Raw genomic sequence first — 20968 nt, 5'->3', positions numbered from 1 at the left:
AAAAAGGGTGTTTACATCCTCCCCAGAAAGTGTTTACTTCTACCCCAGGTATTTTGTGAAAAGAGAAAAATGCACAGTGACACAAATTTTATTTTTATGGAAAACTCAAAAGTTTTCCAGCATCCGCATTACCCTCGATGTATTGCCTATACACAAGAGTAAAACATGAGATAAGACAAATTTTCCAAAAAACCACTGTGTGCTTGGAAAATCGCCTCAAATACGCATCTATCGAAAATGGTTACATGTGCCCCAGTCTCCCCTAATTTATCGACAGCTCTGAAACTGTCCGATTTGTACTCTCAAAGTGAAATTTATTGAAAGTTTAAGTTTTTTCTTCGGCAGTAAAAATCTTTTTTACACTTAAATGTTGTTAATGATAATATAAAATATAAATTTAGTATTTATTCTGTGCCCATCGTAAAACACGGTGTAACATGGAAATAATATTGGCCAAATCGGATGCGATATATTTTACTCTATTAATTATGTTCAATTATAAAAATATCTTTATACACTACACGGACCGGGAAATGCTTATGAGTGGAAGCAGCTACTAAGTGATTGAAGTTGCATCATTTAACACTGTCCAGAAAGTAGATTAGGAGTTTTTTCATGGATTCCTTGTGGTGAAATTGAACGCCACAAACAGGAGCTCAAAAGCTAAAAAGTTATCGAAGGTGACCACAGTTTTGTCTGCTTCCTTCGAATCTTTTGCTCCTCTTTGTGAACTGTAAAACACCAGAGGCTAACAGGAATTTAGTAGTCCTCGTCCAAAATTAAAGTTGTAGTCCCTCAGTATATCACAATTTTCTTAAAAACATTTCTCCGGTGTCATCTTTTTTAATTAAAATCACTAAAATCATTGGAAAAACTTTGCAAATCAAAATTAGCAACTAGTGAGGTTATGTTGCACTGTCCCAAAGTGTCACAATAACGAGTCGACAATGCGAGAAGAGCCGACACTCATTTCATCTCATCACTTGGATTTAACGATACTAGAGATTCGATAGTGTCGAATCGATACTAGCGAGAGCTAAAGTTATCATTTCACCCCAGGAGAATTACTGGAAGTTTTTCCAATAATATTGTACCGTGGAAAATATAAGTAATATAATGTAAATTTCCGTAAAAATAACTATTTTTTTCATACAAATGCTTAAATGCTTAAAAATTTTATTCTAGATCTTGGAAAAAAAAGAATTTTACAGAGAATGTTTTAACGAACAAACCGAAAGAATTTTCCTCTTCATTTTTAAAATCCTATGACTTGTTAAATCTTGTTAAACTTAATTTTAGAAAATTTGAATAGCGGAAGAGAAATATTATTCGCATAAATATTTTTTAAAAAAATTGGAACTAAGATTTTTCCCTACCTATATTCGCTATAAAGTTTTTTGTTGTAAAATCTTGTAAAAGTATTGTCAAAATTATTCATTTTCCAACAAAAAATCCAGATTTTTCGATCGGGAATGATTTCTAAAGTCAATTTTTAGATCATTTCTGCAGAAAACATATCAATGCATAATTTTTGGTATTACATATCATGAAAATCATAATTATAATTTACACAAAATTCACAAATAAGTTCATAGAAAAAATTCCATAGGAATTTTGAAAAAAAAGAAATAAAATAAAAGGCAACCTTTATTGCTTTTTACTCCATTGGTTGAGAAAGTAATAAATACCAGATTTTAACAAAAAATGTACAAGAATCCTGTGTAACAAACTTGGTGAATTTGGGTCTAATATGTAGTTAAAACAAAGCAAAATTTAATAAAAATCTCTCTAATGACAGGGAGAAATAAACATCTTGTTACTTTTCCACAACAATCGAAAAAAACATTCTTTTCTAAAGTTTTAACGTTGTATAAATAAAAAACTTCAAGTTTAACACTTCATTTTAGACTTTTATTTATTTTGAAATGAATTATAAAAATTATACATTTGCTTCTCCTTATTGTACATTTGGTGTATTTCAATCACTTAACAATAGTAGAAAAAGATGAGAAAGCAAAATACATTTTATTATATGCTATCATTGCTATGAAAAAATCATGTTATTCTAATCTACTTTTCAAAGAAGTTAGTTTGTTTTTGGAAAGTATAAATGTAAAATTAAGTCCTTAAGTATTTCAAAAATTGCAGAAATAGAATTTATAAATGACTACAAAACTTCATAATCAATGAGATTCGTGAAAATCTCGTAAATTTCCTTAGAAAAAGTCAAGGTGAAAAAGCTGAGGTAAAAGACAATGCTTACACCAAGTTTCCTCGTCCTTTTCCGCGTTTGAAATCTGTAAAAAAAAAGGGGGGAAATATGTTTGAGGTTATGTTTGCTGGAAACGTAAGAATGAAGGAGTTCTCTGGACGATATTTCACAGAGACAGGAAATTCTAGCAAGTGAAGGATAACTTCGGAAGCTCACATCCAGAATACAATCGTTTCTTAATAATTTATTTGAAATGTGAGGTTATGTTGAACATAACCTTCAATAAATACCTGAGAGACACCAGAGATAATTTCAAAGAGCTGCAAATGCTGAAATTCATGATTTATTTAAAGCTCTTCCTTTCATTTCCCAATAAATAATTCAAATTATTAAGTATTTTTAGTTTTTGCAAATTCTAACCTCAAAAACTAAAACTAAATTAATGTTCATTCAAAAAATGAAGCAGTTTTGGATTAATTCTGTCAATTCACATTGTTCCAATATTGCCAAAAGATAAATTTTCTGAGGAATTAGAAGTAAAATCTCAAAGAACCTTTCAAAATATATAAAGATCTTATCAAATTTTATTCAGCCTTTTCAAAAAAAAAAGATATATCTTGCAAATCTTTAAAAAATCTCTTGAGTATCATATGCCTTTAAGCTTTTACAAAGACGTGTAGAAATTTAAATAACTTCAGTAACCTCCGAAATAATTAAAATCGATTAAAAAATTTAGAATTGACAAAAGATGAGTTACAGAACCTCAGAAGACTGGACATATTGTAGAACAAAGGTTTTAAAGTTTTTACTTAAATATAGTTCCTTAGGCAAACTTCTGAAACCAGGATCGACAGCTTGAGGTCCAAGGTCAAAAATTAGGCAACATTTACATCTGTAGAGAACATATTTCTCAACCGATTGAAACAAGTTTGGATTCATTTGAACGGTCTTGAATTCCCTGACAAGCTCGAACCGCATCTAATCGGTTATAACCGGTAATATAGCCGTAATTTACTAATAATTACGATTTTTAAGCAATTGTATACTTCTTTGCGTATGGATCGGTTTAAGACTCTCAATAAGTCTAAACCGATTTTCAATCTCTAATTAACCGATAATATTTTTTAATTGACAATTCTATTTTTTTTTATAAAATCTCAATAATTTTTTCATATTTTTTTTTTATTTCTCAACCGAATGAGGAAAGAGAAATACTGAATGTATTCTTTGCATAATATTGCCCAAAATAATTAAGTTTGAGCTTTTCCAAGTGGGTGGCGAGAAGTGGTTACAGCACTGGCGAAAAGTGGTAAAAAGTGGCGACGAAGTGGTTATTTTTGCATTGTTAATAAAAATCAGTTTATTAAGTAGTCCAACGTTATATTGGAGGACTATTGTTTTCACGAATCTAGAGCCAATACATTTAAGTAGTTTTGTGTCAAATTTAAGTTATCTTGTAATAAGAGTTAAAAATTTATAATAAAATTAATTTCTTTTTCCTAAACTTGGCGATAAGTGGTTACTCCACCCAAATATATTTGTGCAAAATGTATGAAAGATAAGATTTTTAAAGACAAAGTTTTCAAAAAACAAAATTTACCAAAGACAAACTGGAAAAAAACAAAAGTGTAAAAAAGAAAACGGAAAAACGAAGATTCCCAATCCCGGTTTTTTCAAAGTCAGAAGTTAAAAAAGCTCTAGAGAGCGTATTTCTCGTCCGAATAGTATAATTTTTGGGCTCGTTGGAAAGGTCTTGGAATTTCCGATAAACTGAGTCAGTTTCAATCGGTTGTGAACCGATTTCAATCAGTTCTGAACCGGTAATGAACAGTTTAATGATCGATAACTATTTTTAATCCAAAATTCAGAAATATTCCTCCTGAAGTGTATTTTCTGCAATGTTCTGAGTGATTTATAAATCGGTTTAAATCGGTTATGAACAGTAATAAACCGGTTATAAACCGATAAGTAATTTTTGCCCAAAGACCAACTTTATTACTCTTAAAACTATTTTAAAAAGGGATTTTTTGACTAATTTTTGAATCCGTTTAAATCTGTTGAGAACCGGTAAACCGTAAATAATGCGAAAGTACTTTTGATAGCATCATGAGTTCGAGCAATTCGCAGAGCCTGAAATGCTGTACCATCATGCCTTCTGAACAAATTTTAAAGTGACATAAATCGGTTTAAATCGGTTAGGAACCGGTAAACAAAAATTAAGACAAGTAAAAAGTTGAAATCGATTGGATTAAATGACTGAAATTAGAATTCTAGCTCGCTCGATATAGCTTCCTATTCATTTTAAGAGCTAACCCGATTCAAATCGGTAATGAATCGGTAATTAACCGATTTTTCGCCAACCGCTTTCAAAAATTTAGAAAAAAATTAAATGACTCACCGGCAAGTTTGGGGAAGTTGGCTGAGTTGACAATAGATCCGGAATGCTGAACGTTGCGACTGTGAACCGAAATGTGGGAATGATTGGCATCCGATCCGATGTCAGTGGCGGTGTAAACTGAATCGTTGTCATCGAATTTCGTCGGAACAATTGCCAAAGCTGACTCGGGTTCATGTTTCCCGGGCACGAATTCTATGCCCAGATCCTGGGCACAGCTCTTAATGATGCTGAATGCCCAGCCCCGGATCTTGGTCTGAGAGCAATAAGGGACTCTGTCATTGGCCTCGTGGAATTCACAGGGAAGCCCTTCGGCATAATCAAATGTTCCACGGTCGAGGTAGCTCTCGGCCAGGAAGACGGAAGCGAAGGGAGGGGACAAGGCAGTGGCGACAGCGTGATCGTGAGAGGCATTCTTGAGGTTGAAGAGGAGCTCCGACAGGGAGTAGATGCGAATGTCAATCGGAGGTCCAGTTGAGCGGGAATTCAGGACTTCCCGGATGACACTTCGAACGACGGGAATGTGGTCGTCGAAGGTGAAAATGGGCGAGCAGATATCCTCGTCATTGTAATTGACAAACTTTATAACCTCAATTATGGCATCCCGGATATTTGTATTCCCGACAGTATCCGGAGGAAGTGGCAGATTGTGAGTGTCACTGCTGTGCCTTTTGGCTTCATAGTAGTATCCATAGGGGATTTCCCTGAGATTTATCAGGGTATGCATTCCCCTTCCAATGCCATCCTGCAGAGAAAATTCCAAAATTGCAAGCTCTGCAGGATCATACCTCAAATCCCCATTGACATCCTTGGACTCGCAGAAGTAATTTATGTGAATCAGGAAGAACTTCTGCGTAGTTAAACTCTGGGAGAGAATTGCTCTCTTGATCATCTCCCGGACTTCCTCCTTCATCGTCTTCTCTTCTTTGGCAGCCTGCCTCTGCTCCCTCTCAACCTCAGAATAATCCACTCCATGGCAGGTTTTAATGTTCCCACCAGCTCTCTCCGTCCCATTGTAGTGCTTAGCCTGCTCCTCGTACGGCTTCTTCTCTTCCTTGGTCATATTCTGGAAGCAGAAAAGAAACAGAAAAATCATTTTCCGGACACAAAGCAAAGCCTTCTTTGTCACACTTACAGCCCACAAGGGAGCAGCAATTTCTGGCATTTCACGCAAAGAATACCTCTTTCCGCGCTCGGCATTCTTCTTCTGCACATCCAGCATGAAGAAATAGAAAGGCTGTCGCTTCTTTGGCATCTTTTACCACCAATTTCCTTGTAAAATTCACAGAAAAACTTAATTTATCTCACAAACTGCACGTTCTGGCACAAACTGCACGTTCTGCACTTTATTCCCCGCAAGGCTCTGGTCCGGAAAGTAAAATGATGATTCCGGAAAATCAAATTTAAATGCAAAAACGTTACGATGATGATCAATCATTCTCAATTAAAAAAAACCTCAAAATATTAAAAATGCAGATGAAAAATTATAATGGATATGATAAAAGCAATAAATTTTCATATTGATTCCGTGAAGTGAAAAGATTGTTTTTTAATTGTAATAATTTCCTACTTAATTAAAAATATACGAATTTCAAGTGCATTGATGATTTACCCGGCTGTAGCAAAATAGAAGATATTTACACACATTTTGTGTGATTTTTGCGATTTTTGTACACAATAAAATTATTATAAAATTTACATAGGGGAGACTGAGGCAAATTTGTCAAAATCGATATCTTATTTTTCCACAAGTAAAGTATATTGCTTTATAGGATATTGACAAAACCTCCGGTCCGACCTAAAAAATTAAAGCGAAGAAGAAGAAGCAGTGTATTCTGATAGGAAATTTTCAGTTCTACAACATTTCTGGAGACCACTTTCCTCTATATTCAAAGAAAATAAACCTTTCGATCCATTTCCTAAAAGTTATTTTCTAATTTTCACATAAATACCACACCATAATTATGCTAAATTAGGTTAACGTTTTTGTGTAATATAAAAAACTCTTGATTATTTTGTAATTGTTGAAATTGTTTATTATTTTTACCATTTTTTATTGTATTAAAAAAAACACTTGGATAAAACCGATAAAAGCATGTCGTAACGATCGTAACCACAAGTGTGCAAGAACCGTTTGAAACCAAACAAATGTTAAATGAAACTTGTACGCCAATGGCCAAAACGCTACCTGAAAAAATAAAAGCTTAGCGTCAATTTTTCTGGGATATGTCCAAATACAATATAATATCGCTGTCGTTTAACACTATTCAATTTAAAATTTAAAAAGTAGGAAATTATCAAATAGGTATTAGGAACTCAATTAATACTTATTAATACGAACAGAGCCTCAGTGAATCAGTTGGTAGAGTAGTGTCTCTGTGACTGTGACCGTGGTGTCGGTGGTATATATAACAGTGAAAATGCCATTTTCTAAAATCTAAACATTCAGTTGTTTGAACCGGGCGCGACTCGAACTCACAACTTTTAGAGTCGAGTCAGTGATCTCATCCGCACAAGACCCAACGATCTTGGCTATTGCGCCTTGCTTGCGCCACTGAAATCCCCTATTTTTTTTTTTTTTTTTTTTGTAAAGAAATGAAATTGTTTATTATCAGTCTTCAAATCCAATTCAAATTGAAGACAACCGCTAAAAATTTCATCGATTCATTCCCACCCGGCAAACTCTGCAAAAATTAATCAGATTTGAAAATGTAACTGCCGAAAATTCTGCAGAATATCTGCAGAATTTTGCTCTAAGGTGGATCCGATCGTTGTATGAAAATTCTGCAGAATTTTATACAGAATTTCTATAGAAAATTTTATGAATTTTCTGCACTTTTCTCAAGATGTCGTCCTGTCAAAATGAACTTGGAATATTTTCTCTGAAATTATTTATCAACTAGGTGAAATTTATAATCACGATTTACATGGCGTATTTTACATATAAATATTGCGAGGGTATGCTGTCTAAAGAAAATGGTCAAATAGGATTATGAAGTATATTCCCGACCAAAAATTCTACATTTTTTAATAAATCGTACCAGAAATTTCTTGAGAACAAATTTTTTTTACGGTGTGATATTCAGCAGAAGGCTATAAAATTATTTATTATACTTATGAAGAACTTATTCTTTTCTTTTCAAGAAGTATATTTTCCTTATTTTTTTGCAATATAATGTAGAGATTTTAAATAACCGTCCCTGAAGCAGCCATTAGGTAACGGGTGTGGGACTTCGCTTACTCGAGATAAATTTATTTGGATAACTTTGATTGTGCCGTCGTAATCGCTATAATGCGGTTAGCGTTTGATGGCCGTTAGAAAAAGGAAGAAGAAGAAAAATTGGGGAATTGCAGAACGAAGTTTTGATGGGTTAACAATGCTAAAAAAAACTCTCAAATTTAGGCGTTCAAATAGGAGTTAAAACCATTAATATACAGACCACAATAAATTTTTGCTAGGGTAAAGTGATACAAGTTGAACATAGTGTTACAAGTTGGACATGGCTTTTTTCTTGACAAATACAGTACAGAATTTGTTTTTAAGCACAAGGAACCAAATTATAAAACTAAAACATTAAAAATATACAAATAAAAATGAAGTAACAGTCGAGTTCCTCAAATTTGAACGACGGTTGCATTCAAAATGTAAAATATGAGGTTATGTAAAAGAAATTTTACATGGAGTCTGAATTTGAACTATTTTTCTCTGGTGTTTCCTCAATATTGTCGTATTATATTAATTTCCTCAACAAATTCCACCTATCTTAGAACAAATTTAATTGATAAATTTCTCTAAAATTATTTTCCTTAATTTGGGTAAGTTAATTTTACATGAATTCCGTTACTTTTTTGAAAATATTGTTCGAATTTGAGGAGTGAGAAATGTCATTTATACCCCCCAAATATTCAAATTCGAGGAACTCTACTGTACTAAATTTATCAAGAAAAAAATCCCTGTCCAAATTATACCATTGTCAAAATTGTACCATTATTGTCCAACGTGTACCACTTTACCCTACCAGATTTTTTTTCTAATAAAATATTCAGAATGTAGGTAAAAAATAATTTTCTTCTTAAAAATTTATTGTTTAAATTAAAAAAAAGAGATATTTAATAAATAGGAACTAATTAATTGAAAAATAACAAATCTTGCTTAAAAAGTTTCATACAGTTTTTTTCAGTGTAAATCAGAGTTTTCATATAAAAACTTGGTAGCAGTGAAAGTGCTTATGCGTTACACTTTGAGTATGCCTTCGGGGAAGGAGATGCATCGTCAGCTGGGCAGTGTAAATGTCAAATGTGACGGTCAACAAGTCGGCTGGCGGCTGTGCGTGATTTTACTGTTGGTGCGATTGTAAAGACACGTCTACATTTTTGAATAAATTGCCATCGGGGGTGGAATTGTGTGGATCCGGGTGTAGTGATTGTGCGTGAGAGATGCGTATCACGAATCTACGAAAGGGGCGCATCGCTAGGATAGCTGCTTGTGTTTTTATTTTGGTGCCCCTTCTCTACCTCCTTCTGACATGGTCTGACGGCCACAAGAGAGCCAAGGCAGTGCTCCAGAGTCGCTTTGGGGCCCTCACAAGGCCCAAGGAAGTTCCCCGGCTGATTGAAGGTGAGTTTTCTAAACATTTTGCGAGTTCTTTGCCCTTCCCGGATGAGAGGTGTGAGCTAGAGCGGCGGGATGAGGCTACGTTCCAGGAAATTGTTCATACACTGAGATTTATTGTACCTCTGGGGGCTGTAAAGATGTTATCAGGGAGAGTTTTGTGACTTTATGGGGACCTGGAGCCAATCTACAAATTGAAGATTTGCGACTTTACACTAATTTCTTCAAAATTATTCATCCAATTTATTTGTTTTACGGGTTCTACGATCTCAAAACCGATCCAACAAAGTGGCATCTAACAAAATGCAAATTAGACCTTTCAAGAAAGTGAGAAATTTTACAAATTCAACAGGTTCTTAAGAAATACAAGCTGCAGAAGTTGCAAAAGTTTAGTTCATTTAAATATTTAATTCGCAGAAAAATAGATTTTATTTCTCCGCGGAGTTTCACTATAAATAATATAATTAAATTAAATTTATCTAAATTTTGTTTGCAAGACATTTTATTCATAACAAAATATGCACTTTCTATATTAATTAATGAAATAAACCCCCCATTTATTTTTTTACTAATTTGGTGGTAAATTTAGCTTTAATTTTCTATTTCGTATTCTGTAACGATATCTTTAATTTTAAACAAAGCGTTCGTTTGAATAAAATTGGGCCTATCATGATTAAGCTCCACTGTAGATTGAGAAGCTAAATTACATTATGATACGGTTCAATTCCATTAAAAATAAGAGATAAAGCCCAACTCCAAAACTGCCTCAAATTCAAAGGTGCTCCGGGTGCTCCACTTCCCCCTCTAACAGTCATTTTTTTTCGATTTTGCAAAATCGAAACGGGATATATTCGTTAATTTTTCGATTTTAAAAGAAAATGTAGTTTTCTTATTAATCAATATTATAATCTTATGCAATTCTTTGATGGTTTTACTAAATGCAAATTTTCGAAAAACACTCTTCGTACGTACAGTAGACTCTCGCTTATCCGTGGAACGGGACCGAAATGTCATACGGATTTTGAGAGTGATACACATCAAATTGTTTGAAATCTAACGATTTTTTTGTTTACATTGCAAATTTCTGGAGTGAATCCTGACCTGACTGAATCGACATTCTCTCTAAACATGCGTACTGTCCAAAAAAGTTACAATGAGAAAGAATTAACAGTAGATAGAGCACATTTGCTTTAACAAAAAACCCAAAACGGGGAAAATATGTCAAAAAAATTTTTAAAATTCAACTGTCTCACGGATTTTTTTATGTCACCCGGAAAAAGAGTCTACGGATAAGCGAGAGTCTACTGTAATTTCTTTTTTTAACCGGTTCATTGAGATCAAAATTTTATTAGCTCTCCAGAACACATTTTTAACTGATTGAAACAAGATTTCGTTTATTAAAAAAGTCGCTAAATCCTCGAACACCTGTATAACTTCCAAACAATTATGAACAGTAATAAACCGATTAGGGTAAGATGGAATAATTCGGTATCGTGTTCATGTCTAGTTTGGAATTCTAAGATTTTTTTCACTGTCTCAGATCGTAATAGAAGAAAAGAAAACCACAAAAATGTTGTTTTTCTTTTGTCATCTAAAACTGTTAGAAAATCTCAAAGTTCCAAATTAGGCATGATTCCGAATTACCCTATCTTCGGCCGTCTTCAGACTAGTAGTTTAGCCCAGTTCCAGAAGGTTTCAAAATCTTAAAAAAAAAACAATTTAGAATCCAATAGATTATTTGGGTTTTATAATACTATTCAAAGTCAAAATTTTATGGAAAATCTTGATTGATAGGAAGTTAGACAAGTTAAGCTATATGGCCAAGCCTTATGTCTAAAGCCCGTATTATGCCCTAGACACACTTACAACTTAAGCCGAGAAACGACTTAGTGGAAAATGATAGATTGAACTTGGAAGAAAGAATTTTTTCACCATACATCAGGATACATCAAGATTTTTTTTCTTTTCTCAGAAAAGAAAAAAATTGACTTATCGTACTTAGGGCAGAATAACATTGACAATAAAATGCTCACTGTATTTCGTTAATTTACGCATTTTCATTGCAATTCTTACGCAAATTCTCGATTACCGTATACCTTATCTCATACTCAGTAGCATTAGTTGAAAATAATAAAGTGTATCCCGGAAATCACGCAAGATTTAAATTGAGCGGCATTTCTGAAATAAAGTTCCCCAACGAATAATAAAAATACTACGTGACAGTTTATATTTTAGGGTTATTAAAAATCCATCAATAATAAAAGACCAACGCTTTTTTGTTCTTAAAAAATTTTTCAAAAATAATTAAATAATTTGGTTCGAGAATTGGTCAGAAAATTGGCTTAACTGCGTGAACTATGAAGAGTCTAATTCAAAAATTTAGAGAACTGAATTAATTTTGGGGGCTAAATACACTTACCATCAGTATGTTATCCAAAAACAAAGCTGATCAAGTATTACTGTTACTGCCGCTCGATATCGCGACATGATAACCGAGTTTATGAAGCCTAAATCGAAGGATTTGTTCATTAATAATTAATTAATTATGAATTACAGAATAGTCTCTCAAATTCGGGCATTTAGGACCGAAATGTCACCCGAATTAGAGAGAAAAAAAGGACTTTTAACCCTGAATTATCGAAAGTTAGCCACATTTGTCTAAAATTTTCATGAAAACCTTAGACGAAAGGATTCATATGCCAGTAAAGCCATGGAAGTTAATTACTGGATGCGATATTTAATACATAAACCCTATCTTATGCACTTTGTTTTCCAATTTAGAAAAAACGTTATTGAGAACAAAATGTGTTTTTTATTTAATTTAAATCTTGCGTATAATTTATGGGACACCCTATATAAGAAAATTGAAGAAATAAAACGAAAATACGATAAACGGTGAGCAAAAAGTAAGAGAAATTAATCGTACAGTTTTTTTGCACACCGTTTATCGAATTTTCGTTTTATTTCTTCAATTTTCTTATATTATTTTCACCTAGTGCCACCGAGTATAAGATAAGGCAATACGGTAATGGAAAATTTGCGTAAGAATTTCAATGAAAATGCGTAAATTAACGAAATACGGTGAGGCTACGGCGAGCACTTTATTGTCAATGTGATTCTGCCCTTATCCTGATGCTTGAGTTATCCAAAAGTAGCGCGACTAAAATCATGTTTTTGAGTTTATTGCGAAAATGGCTAGATTATTATTGTTCATTTTTGAATATGTTTTCAAGGTAGTCTTTCTGTACAGAAGTAGATCTTGAAAAAATTGAAAATCTATTTGAAGATCCAAAAAAGAGATTTTCTTACTTTTTAATACTTTCACAAGGTGGCTGAAGTCACATCCTGTTCGAATTTCGAAGTGCTCAAGTGTAAAAATGTGACGGTCTTCTTGCCCAAGTATATCACTCCATAATCACTAACCCTTTTGCCAGCTTTTTAGTGTTATATTTGATAAATTTTCCCCACATTGTACGAAAATTTAATATGAAATTCAAAATTGAATTTGAATTCTTCGAACTTCAACGACTTTTTGTGCAAATAGAAGTTCCATTTACCTTTTATCCAAGACACTATTGGAGAATCAAAATCTACTTCTGGTTGAGTCTCAGTCAAGGTTACTATTTCGTCCATTACTATGATAGGGAAACATTTTGATATCGAATTTTCGAAGATCAAAGTTAAAACACTTTGGATGGTCCATTTTTTCATCCGATTTGTTTAAAATTAGATTTTTTTGAAAGGTCTTGAAATTTCCAACCCAGCTGCAGAGATTTCAAACGGCAATAGAAAGTATAGGGGAGACTGGGGCAAAAAGTCACAAATCGAAAATTTTAAAATTCAATATCTTCCAAGATAAGTAAGATAGCGGCTTAAAATTTTTTCCATAGATAGCCGCCATAAGTCTTCTTCAATGTTGTAAGTTTGTTAGAATTTAAACAAGGAATTTAGAAAATAAAAGATATCGAAATTTTTAGCCCTGTTTTTGAAATATTTTCCGTGCAGAAGATATCAATTATTAGCTACTTATATTAAATTTGATGCACTGGTGAATATTTCCCAAATTACCTGGATATTCTTTGAGTACGAATCCGCTATCTATTTTAGAATTTTAGAAAGATTCTTCTCTCAAGAAATCTTTTTATTAAGAACGACCACTTGGGGTTAAAAGTAACAAAAGCTATGGAGCAAATATCAAGAAAAATCGAAACAATTTATGATGTCTCACGGCAAAAAGAAACGTCAATGCCATGTGTCGCCGCTTGTTGTTTGCATTGGTCAAACTATTTGCAGTCTTTCGTGTGTTTTTTTGTAAAATAGCTCAAAATGCGCTTTTCTCGCTCAGATAGAGAAAATGCTGTTTTACATAGGTGTAGAGGAATAAATTTCCTATGAAAATATGTCATCTAGGTATTTTACTTAAATTTACAGAATCCCGTAATAAAGCGAATCAAAATGTGATAGTATCTCATGCCTCTTAATATTTGCCCCAGCATTTTTGAGAATGATCACAAAATTACATTTTAGAAAAGGGCTCGATAAATATATTTCCTTACAAAATAGAAGAAAATGACTTTCACAGAGTTGTAGAGCGGTAAATTTCCTATAAAACTGTGCTAATTAGAAATTTTGGAGGTGCTCGGGTAGCTTGTAAAAAAAATAATATATCCATTTTGTAACTTTTTGCCCCAGTCTCCCCTATTCTTCTTAAGCAATTTTCTATTTCGGAATGATTTTCTTATTTATGAATCAATTTATTAATTGGTAGTAAACCGTTATGGAAAGTTTTTTCTCGTGAGTGCTATAACTCAGCAAAAGGACGCGTTGCTATCGCTTTTTTATAGTTGATTTTTCGAACAATTTTATCGCAGATAAATTTTGTTTGATCTTAACGAGAAATGTTTGTCTTTAGATTTAGATTATTCTCATTACAGTAGACTCTCGCTAATTCGGCTCTTTTAAGATCGGACTACTTTTTAATTCGGGCAGCAGTTAAATTTGAAAAAAGTTTGTTGACATTTTTCAAGTATATCAAATGAAGCAAATATGCTCAAATTTGCCTTGGTTTGTCTCAGTTGTGATTTGATTCTGCATTATTAAGGGCTTTCATGAAATTTACAATTAATATGAGCATGTAAATTTAATATGAGTATGCTATGCAAATGAACAAACAATCGTTGCATTTCAAACAATTTGATGCCCGAATTTCTCTCTCATTCGGCTGACATTTCGGTCCCAAATGCCCGAATTTGAGAGAGTCTACTGTAATTTAAAAAAAAAATATGGACATTTTTAAAAGGACCTAAAATTATCCAAAACTTCTCTAAACATGCCAAGTTCTTAAGATTTCCGCAAGAGGGCTTTGTAGCATTTATTTCACTTTGACAGATTGGATCAAAGGAGTTTTGTTTTTTTTGTTTTTTTTTTTGGTAGGATGGGGTAACTTTGAGCCCAAGACCACGGTCAAGAGAACGGGTCCTGGGGAGAATGGGGAAGCTTACAATCTGCCAGAGAGTATGCAGAATGCAGCTTCATCGTCAGAGATGGAGTACGGAATGAATATTGCGTGTTCAGATGAGATTTCTCTGGACAGATCCATCAAAGATACGCGATTGGAGGAGTGCAAACACTGGGATTACCCTGTACATCTGCCCAAAACCAGTGTTATCCTGGTTTTTCACAATGAAGGCTGGTCAGTTTTGCTGAGAACTGTCCATTCGGTGATCAATCGAACACCTGATCATATCCTCCATGAGATTCTATTAGTGGATGACTTCTCGGATAAGCAGAATCTCAAGGGAGATCTGGAGACGTACATAAGGCGGTTTAATGGGAAAGTGAGGCTGATTAGGAATACTGAGCGAGAAGGATTGATCAGGACGAGGTCGAGGGGTGCTAAGGAGGCTACGGGAGAGGTAATTGTCTTCCTGGATGCTCACTGTGAGGTCAATACAAATTGGCTTCCGCCACTGTTGGCACCTATTTATCGGGATCGGACGGTGATGACAGTTCCTGTCATTGACGGTATTGACCATAAGACTTTTGAGTACCGTCCGGTTTATGCCGATGGGCATCACTATCGGGGAATTTTTGAATGGGGAATGCTGTATAAAGAAAATGAGGTGCCGAAGCGCGAACAAAAGTCCCGGAAGTACAATAGTGAACCGTACAAGAGTCCAACGCATGCCGGAGGGCTGTTTGCCATCAACCGGGAGTATTTTCTGGAGCTGGGAGCTTATGATCCGGGCCTCTTGGTTTGGGGCGGTGAGAACTTTGAGCTGAGCTTTAAGATTTGGCAATGTGGAGGGAGTATTGAATGGGTTCCGTGTTCGAGAGTTGGACATGTCTACAGGGGCTTTATGCCTTACAACTTTGGGAAGTTGGCCAGCAAGAAGAAGGGTCCACTGATCACGATAAACTACAAGAGAGTGATTGAAACGTGGTTTGATGACAAGTACAAGGAATACTTCTATACGAGAGAACCCTTGGCTCAGTTCCTGGACATGGGAGACATCAGTGAGCAGTTGGCGCTGAAGGAACGTCTGCAGTGCAAGAGCTTCCAGTGGTACATGGACAATGTGGCGTACGATGTCTTTGACAAATTCCCTCCACTCCCAGCCAATACGCATTGGGGCGAATTGCGATCTGTGGCCCAGGATACGTGCCTGGATGCCATGGGCAGATCCCCGCCGTCCATCATGGGCCTCCAACACTGCCATGGCTACGGGAATAATCAACTGATGCGACTGAATGGGGCTGGGCAGTTGGGAACGGGAGAGAGATGCGTCGAGGCGGATAGGCAAGGCATAAAATTGGCCTACTGCAGATTGGGAACAGTCGATGGACCCTGGCAGTATGACAGCAAAACTTCAACACTTCTCCACCGAGTGCACAAAAAGTGCATGGCTCTGCATCCGCAGACACTGCAACTCTCCCTGGCCGCCTGCGATCCCAACAATGCCTATCAACAGTGGAAATTCAAGCAGATCCAGCCGAACTACTAAGAAACAGCCTTCCAAGCCCGGCTGACAAGACACATTCCAGTAGGAGACACTCGTCGTATTAGGTAAAAGTAGCATTTAATATTTATCGAGATTCACCGTGAGATTCTATCCTTTTTCCCTCGAAAAACAAAAAAAAAATACTTTGCCAATTCCATCAGCAAGGGACATTTTTTTCTCGAAAAAAGGGAGGATTGGGTTGTGCTTTTATTTATTTATTTCAGGACTCAAAGAAAAAACGTTTTAAAATTCTGTCAAAATTTTATTTGAAAAATATTTTGGAAGCGGAATATTAATGGAATTAGAATTAAAATTCTACAATTCTTTGCATTGCTTTAATTTTGCAGAGAGATGGTATTTTATTTTTCTAATAGGCTCTTATGGTCAATTAAATTTTCTTTTTTATTGATTTAGGTAAGGTTAATTCTAGTACATTCAGAGAAAATCTGTAGATTTTCTGCAGTATTTCTGTCAGAAAATCTGTAGATTTTCGGCAGAATTTCTGCATAGGAAATCTGCATAGTCTCCATTATCTCAACAAAAAATATTATTGATTTATCAAGAAACTGTAGAAGGTACAAAGAAAATGGTATGCTCTGCTTAACAAGCATTACCCATTAAACATTTTAGATGAGTAAAAAGATTCAAGACAAAAATACTAATTTCTTAAAAATCGCCCACGAAATGATACAAAAACACGAAATTTAGGTCGACACTCTGTTTAAAGTTTTCACTTCACTATTCTCTACTTAGAACACGGCGTCGCAGAATTCTGCATTTTATATAAACACTGTGAAATCACCAAGAATAACTATTGAATTTTGCAAACAAAATTCAATGAAAAATATTCCATCTTTTCAGACACAGCTGTCTGGAAAGTCTGGAATGTAGAAAAAAATCTACAGAAAATCGTCAAAATATCTACAGAAATTCGTCAGAATATGAACCAAGATTCGTCAGAAAATCTGGAAAAATTTCTGACGAATTTTGTCCCAAGCCCAAATAAAATTCGTAGGAATATCTACAGATTTCTCGGTAGATTTTCGGCAGAAATGTAGATATTTTCTGCAGAAATTTTAAAGATATCTGACTAAATTATTTGATGGGAATTATTGAAATACTCGCTGGACACTGGTTGAATCGGTTGAATGCACATCTGCATAAAATGGGTACTCGTCAAATAATTTTGTCAGATATCTTTAAGATTTCTGCAGAAAATATCTACACCTCTGTCGATAAATCTGTAGATATTCCTACGAATTTTATTTGGGCTTGGGACAAAATTCGTCAGAATTTTTTGCACATTTTCTGACGAATCTTGGTGCATACTCTGACGAATTTCTGTAGATATTTTGCCGATTTTCTGTAGATTTTTATCTACATTCCCGACTTTCCAGACAGCTGTGTCTGAAAAGATGGAATATTTTTCATTGAAATTTGCACAAATCAATAGAGTGATTCTTGGTGATTTCACAGTGTTTATATAAAATGCAGAATTCTGCGACGTCGTGTTCTAAGTAGAGAATAGTGAAGTGAAAACTTTAAGCAAAATGTCAACTTAAATTTCGTGTTTTTATATCATTTCATGGGCGATTTTTAAGAAATTAGTATTTTTGCTCACATCTTTTTAGTTATCTGAAATATTTAATCGGTAATGTTTGTTAAGCAGAGCATACCATTTTCTTTATAACTTCTACAGTTTCTTCATAAATCAACAATATTTTTGTGAAGTAATGGAGGTTATGCAGATTTTCTAGGGAGAAATTCTGCCGAGAATCTGCAATTTTCTCTGAATGTACTAGAATATACCGTTAAAATTCAAAAAACCTCCAAGTAAAATCGGCAGGTAGTGCAATGATTTGACGGGTCTTTTTCGATGTATAATTTCATCTCGACTGAAGTATATGCTTAAATGTTTTCGTTTTAAAAACATACTTCAGTCAAAAAGATTTTCGTGTGACAAAGTTCAAATGGTTCATATGGAACATCAGCTAGAAATATGCCTAACAGTGCTTCATGAAGATATGTGCGTGCATCATACGTGATATTTCGCTCGTAACATAGGAAACTTGAGGTCAAGAAAATATTAATAAAGAAAATGATAATAAAAAAGGTAAAATTGCAAAACATAGTAATTTTGGGGTTTGAAAGAGTTATTTTAACTCTTAAAACGAGTTATTTTCAGTCTTAAAAAAGTTATTTACACTCTTTTGTCATGTAAATTTTAGAAAAAAAAGTTAAAGCAACTCTTCCGAATATTACATCTAAATAGAAGTAAAATCAACTTTAAAACATACACTCAGAAAAAAAAACCGAGTAAAACTTACTCGAATCGATGTTAAATTAACTCTTTTTCGTTGTGATTTTCGATTAACTATAGTTAACCCTTTAAAGACGATTGGAACACCGGTGTCCCATAAAGAAAAAAAATCTCCTGAATAAAGTTATTTTTTTCTTATGTCTGCACATAATTATAAAGTAGAAGGTTGAAGGAATCTAGAATATTTTTTGCAAGTCTCTAGCTATTTGCTATGTAGTAATTATTTAAGCTTTAAAACGGCGAATTTTTAAATTCTCAAATTCATAATTGATTTTATTTATTTTTATACTTCCAATTTTTTTTTAAGCAAAACCCTTTTGGCAAAACTACAATACTCATACGTAATATTTTTCATTAAAGCGAAAAATATTATTCATTGGTATTGTCAGAAAAATTACTTAAATTTTTGGGTTATTTTTGTCCCTATCGTCCATAGAAGCACAAAATACACCGAATCAGACGCTGTTGGACTTTCCAAGGTTAGATGTAAGACTTATCATTGATTATGTTTCTTAGTTTAATTTTTATTGTTGATTTTTAGTCCGTAAAAAGTGTCTCGTCGTTAAAGGGTTAATCGAAAATCACAACGAAAAAGAGTTAATTTAACATCGAATCGAGTAAGTTTTACTCGTTTGTTTTTCTGAGTGCAAAAATTCACATATTTGAGATTTCTGGCAATTCAAATGACAATGAATTTTGTTAAACAAATCAACCAAGACAGATTGTATTTTCACAAAATCAAGTAAAGGGATTTCATTAAAAAATCAATGAAGTGCATTTTCAAACTCATATGATATGACAAAAAAAGCTCGAATGACATTGTCAGGTTTCAAACTCACGCGTGACAATGCCACGAAAATTACAGAATTCCCCTACAATAATGTTTTGCCAATTAAAAATGAGCAATATATAGGCGCAAAAACAAAATCCAAAAAATATGAAGAGTATAATTATAAATTGTTTAATAATATTTAACCCAAATTATAAAATCTTCTTTCCTGAATGTTATTAACTTCAAAAGTTCTAGGACTTATAAATTATTATAATTTTTTTATTCGTATACAAGTGGTGCTTTTTTTTTAGATAATATTAAAAATAATTTGTCAAAGACTTGCCACTGAATTAGTCATATTTTCATCACAAATTTGTCACAACTAAAACGTAATTATATATTTTAAATATTTGGTGATGGTAATAGTTTTTTTTTTATTTCTCAATAATATTAAAGTTTTACTTCTTTAAAAAAAATTGCTGATGGAATTGGTAAATATAGAAGTTTTTATTTTATATTAATTACGAAAAAAATACTATATTAAATTCCCTTCCGAAATTAAAGTTAGAACAAATGAATAATCAATAATCTTGTAGCAATGTACTTAAAAGGAAACTGTCGAAAAAAGAAAAAATAATCCCCAAAAGTGCCTTCAAAAACAAAAAAATCCTTCGCAAAAATGAAGAAATTAAAAGTGAGACTGTGTTTCCTTAACAAATCCGAAGGAATTCTTCCCAATAGTTGTGTGTGTGATCTTAAAAAAAATGTTTTTTAAGTCTTCTTTTTTGTACATAAATTTTTGTTAAATGTCGTATTTGTTAACCTCGTTCTTTTTTCTTCTTGTCTGAGATAAAGTTATAAAATAAATCCAATGATCAATATTCTTCTCAAAAAAAAAACAAATAATTAAAATTATTACTAGAGTGATGGAATTGATATTTCTTAAGAAGAATCTTTGAAAAAGAAAAAAAATTAATGCAGTATATTTAATCGTATTATTTTTAATTTTTTTTATTATCTTTATAGTGTTGAAGATGGTGAATTGCTTATAAAGGGTTGCTTTTACAATTCAGGGAAAATATTGTGTTTGTTTTTTTGACAATTTTTCTTTGCGTGATAAAAGACAGAGCGGTGCCTTTTATCATTGCAATTCACCATCTTCACACATTTTCATTTTATTGTTGCGATGAGATTGGAGTTTATTCTCTGGTGTTGAGAGAAATCATCCCATCCTTCTGCTCCATATCAAAGATTTCTGCGCCAGAGTGAAACTCTCAACGGAGACAAGACATATTGTAGAGCGTATCTTTATGAGTGGTATACAATAAATTTTAAATTAAAATATTATAGACGTAACACATTTCCAACTGACTAGAGAGTAGTTTACTTGATAGAAAAAAAACGTACGAAAAGAGATCAAATAAAGAATAGAGAAAAATTATAAATTACATTTAAAATGTCTTTTATTACTGGTTTATTTGGGGTGGGAAAACCGGAGAAGCCTAAAGAAAAGTACAGTAGGACTCTCACTCAATCGGCTCTTTCTCAATCGGGCGACAAATTTTGTTGAGAATTTTCACGTTTAATTATGAAGCTAATTCGCTCAAATTCGCTATAGTTCTTCCTATTTTATCGTGATTCTTTATAATTGAGCGC

General features: G+C 33.5%; 2 protein-coding genes across 5 annotated transcripts; one reads left to right on the top strand and one right to left on the bottom strand.

The window, feature by feature from the left end:
* Positions 1 to 1889: 1889 nt before the first annotated feature.
* Positions 1890 to 5920, bottom strand: LOC129806612 (protein maelstrom homolog). The gene is made up of 3 exons (XM_055855320.1): positions 5743 to 5920; positions 4611 to 5673; positions 1890 to 2297 (listed from the first exon to the last, which is right to left on the bottom strand). Exons 1-3 carry the CDS (start codon positions 5860 to 5862, stop codon positions 2260 to 2262), a joined length of 1221 nt encoding a protein of 406 aa, XP_055711295.1. The 5' UTR covers positions 5863 to 5920; the 3' UTR covers positions 1890 to 2259.
* A 2962-nt stretch (positions 5921 to 8882) lies between these two features.
* On the top strand, positions 8883 to 20762 carry LOC129806604 (N-acetylgalactosaminyltransferase 7). Of its 4 annotated transcripts, none has more exons than XR_008752184.1 (3): positions 8883 to 9225; positions 14653 to 16285; positions 19924 to 20762. XR_008752184.1 is itself a non-coding variant. In XM_055855310.1 (2 exons), exons 1-2 carry the CDS (start codon positions 9045 to 9047, stop codon positions 16221 to 16223), a joined length of 1752 nt encoding a protein of 583 aa, XP_055711285.1. In that variant the 5' UTR covers positions 8883 to 9044; the 3' UTR covers positions 16224 to 16642. The 4 variants fall into 4 exon arrangements, 1 of the variants encoding a protein (XP_055711285.1); XR_008752183.1 differs by having other exon boundaries at positions 19909 to 20762; XR_008752182.1 differs by having other exon boundaries at positions 19877 to 20762.
* Positions 20763 to 20968: the final 206 nt, after the last annotated feature.

Source organism: Phlebotomus papatasi, chromosome 3 (genome assembly GCF_024763615.1).
Source record: "Phlebotomus papatasi isolate M1 chromosome 3, Ppap_2.1, whole genome shotgun sequence".
Taxonomy (NCBI): Eukaryota; Metazoa; Arthropoda; class Insecta; order Diptera; family Psychodidae; genus Phlebotomus; species Phlebotomus papatasi.
The sequence above is the reverse complement of the archived record's forward strand: the minus strand, read 5'-3'. Positions and strand labels throughout refer to the sequence as shown.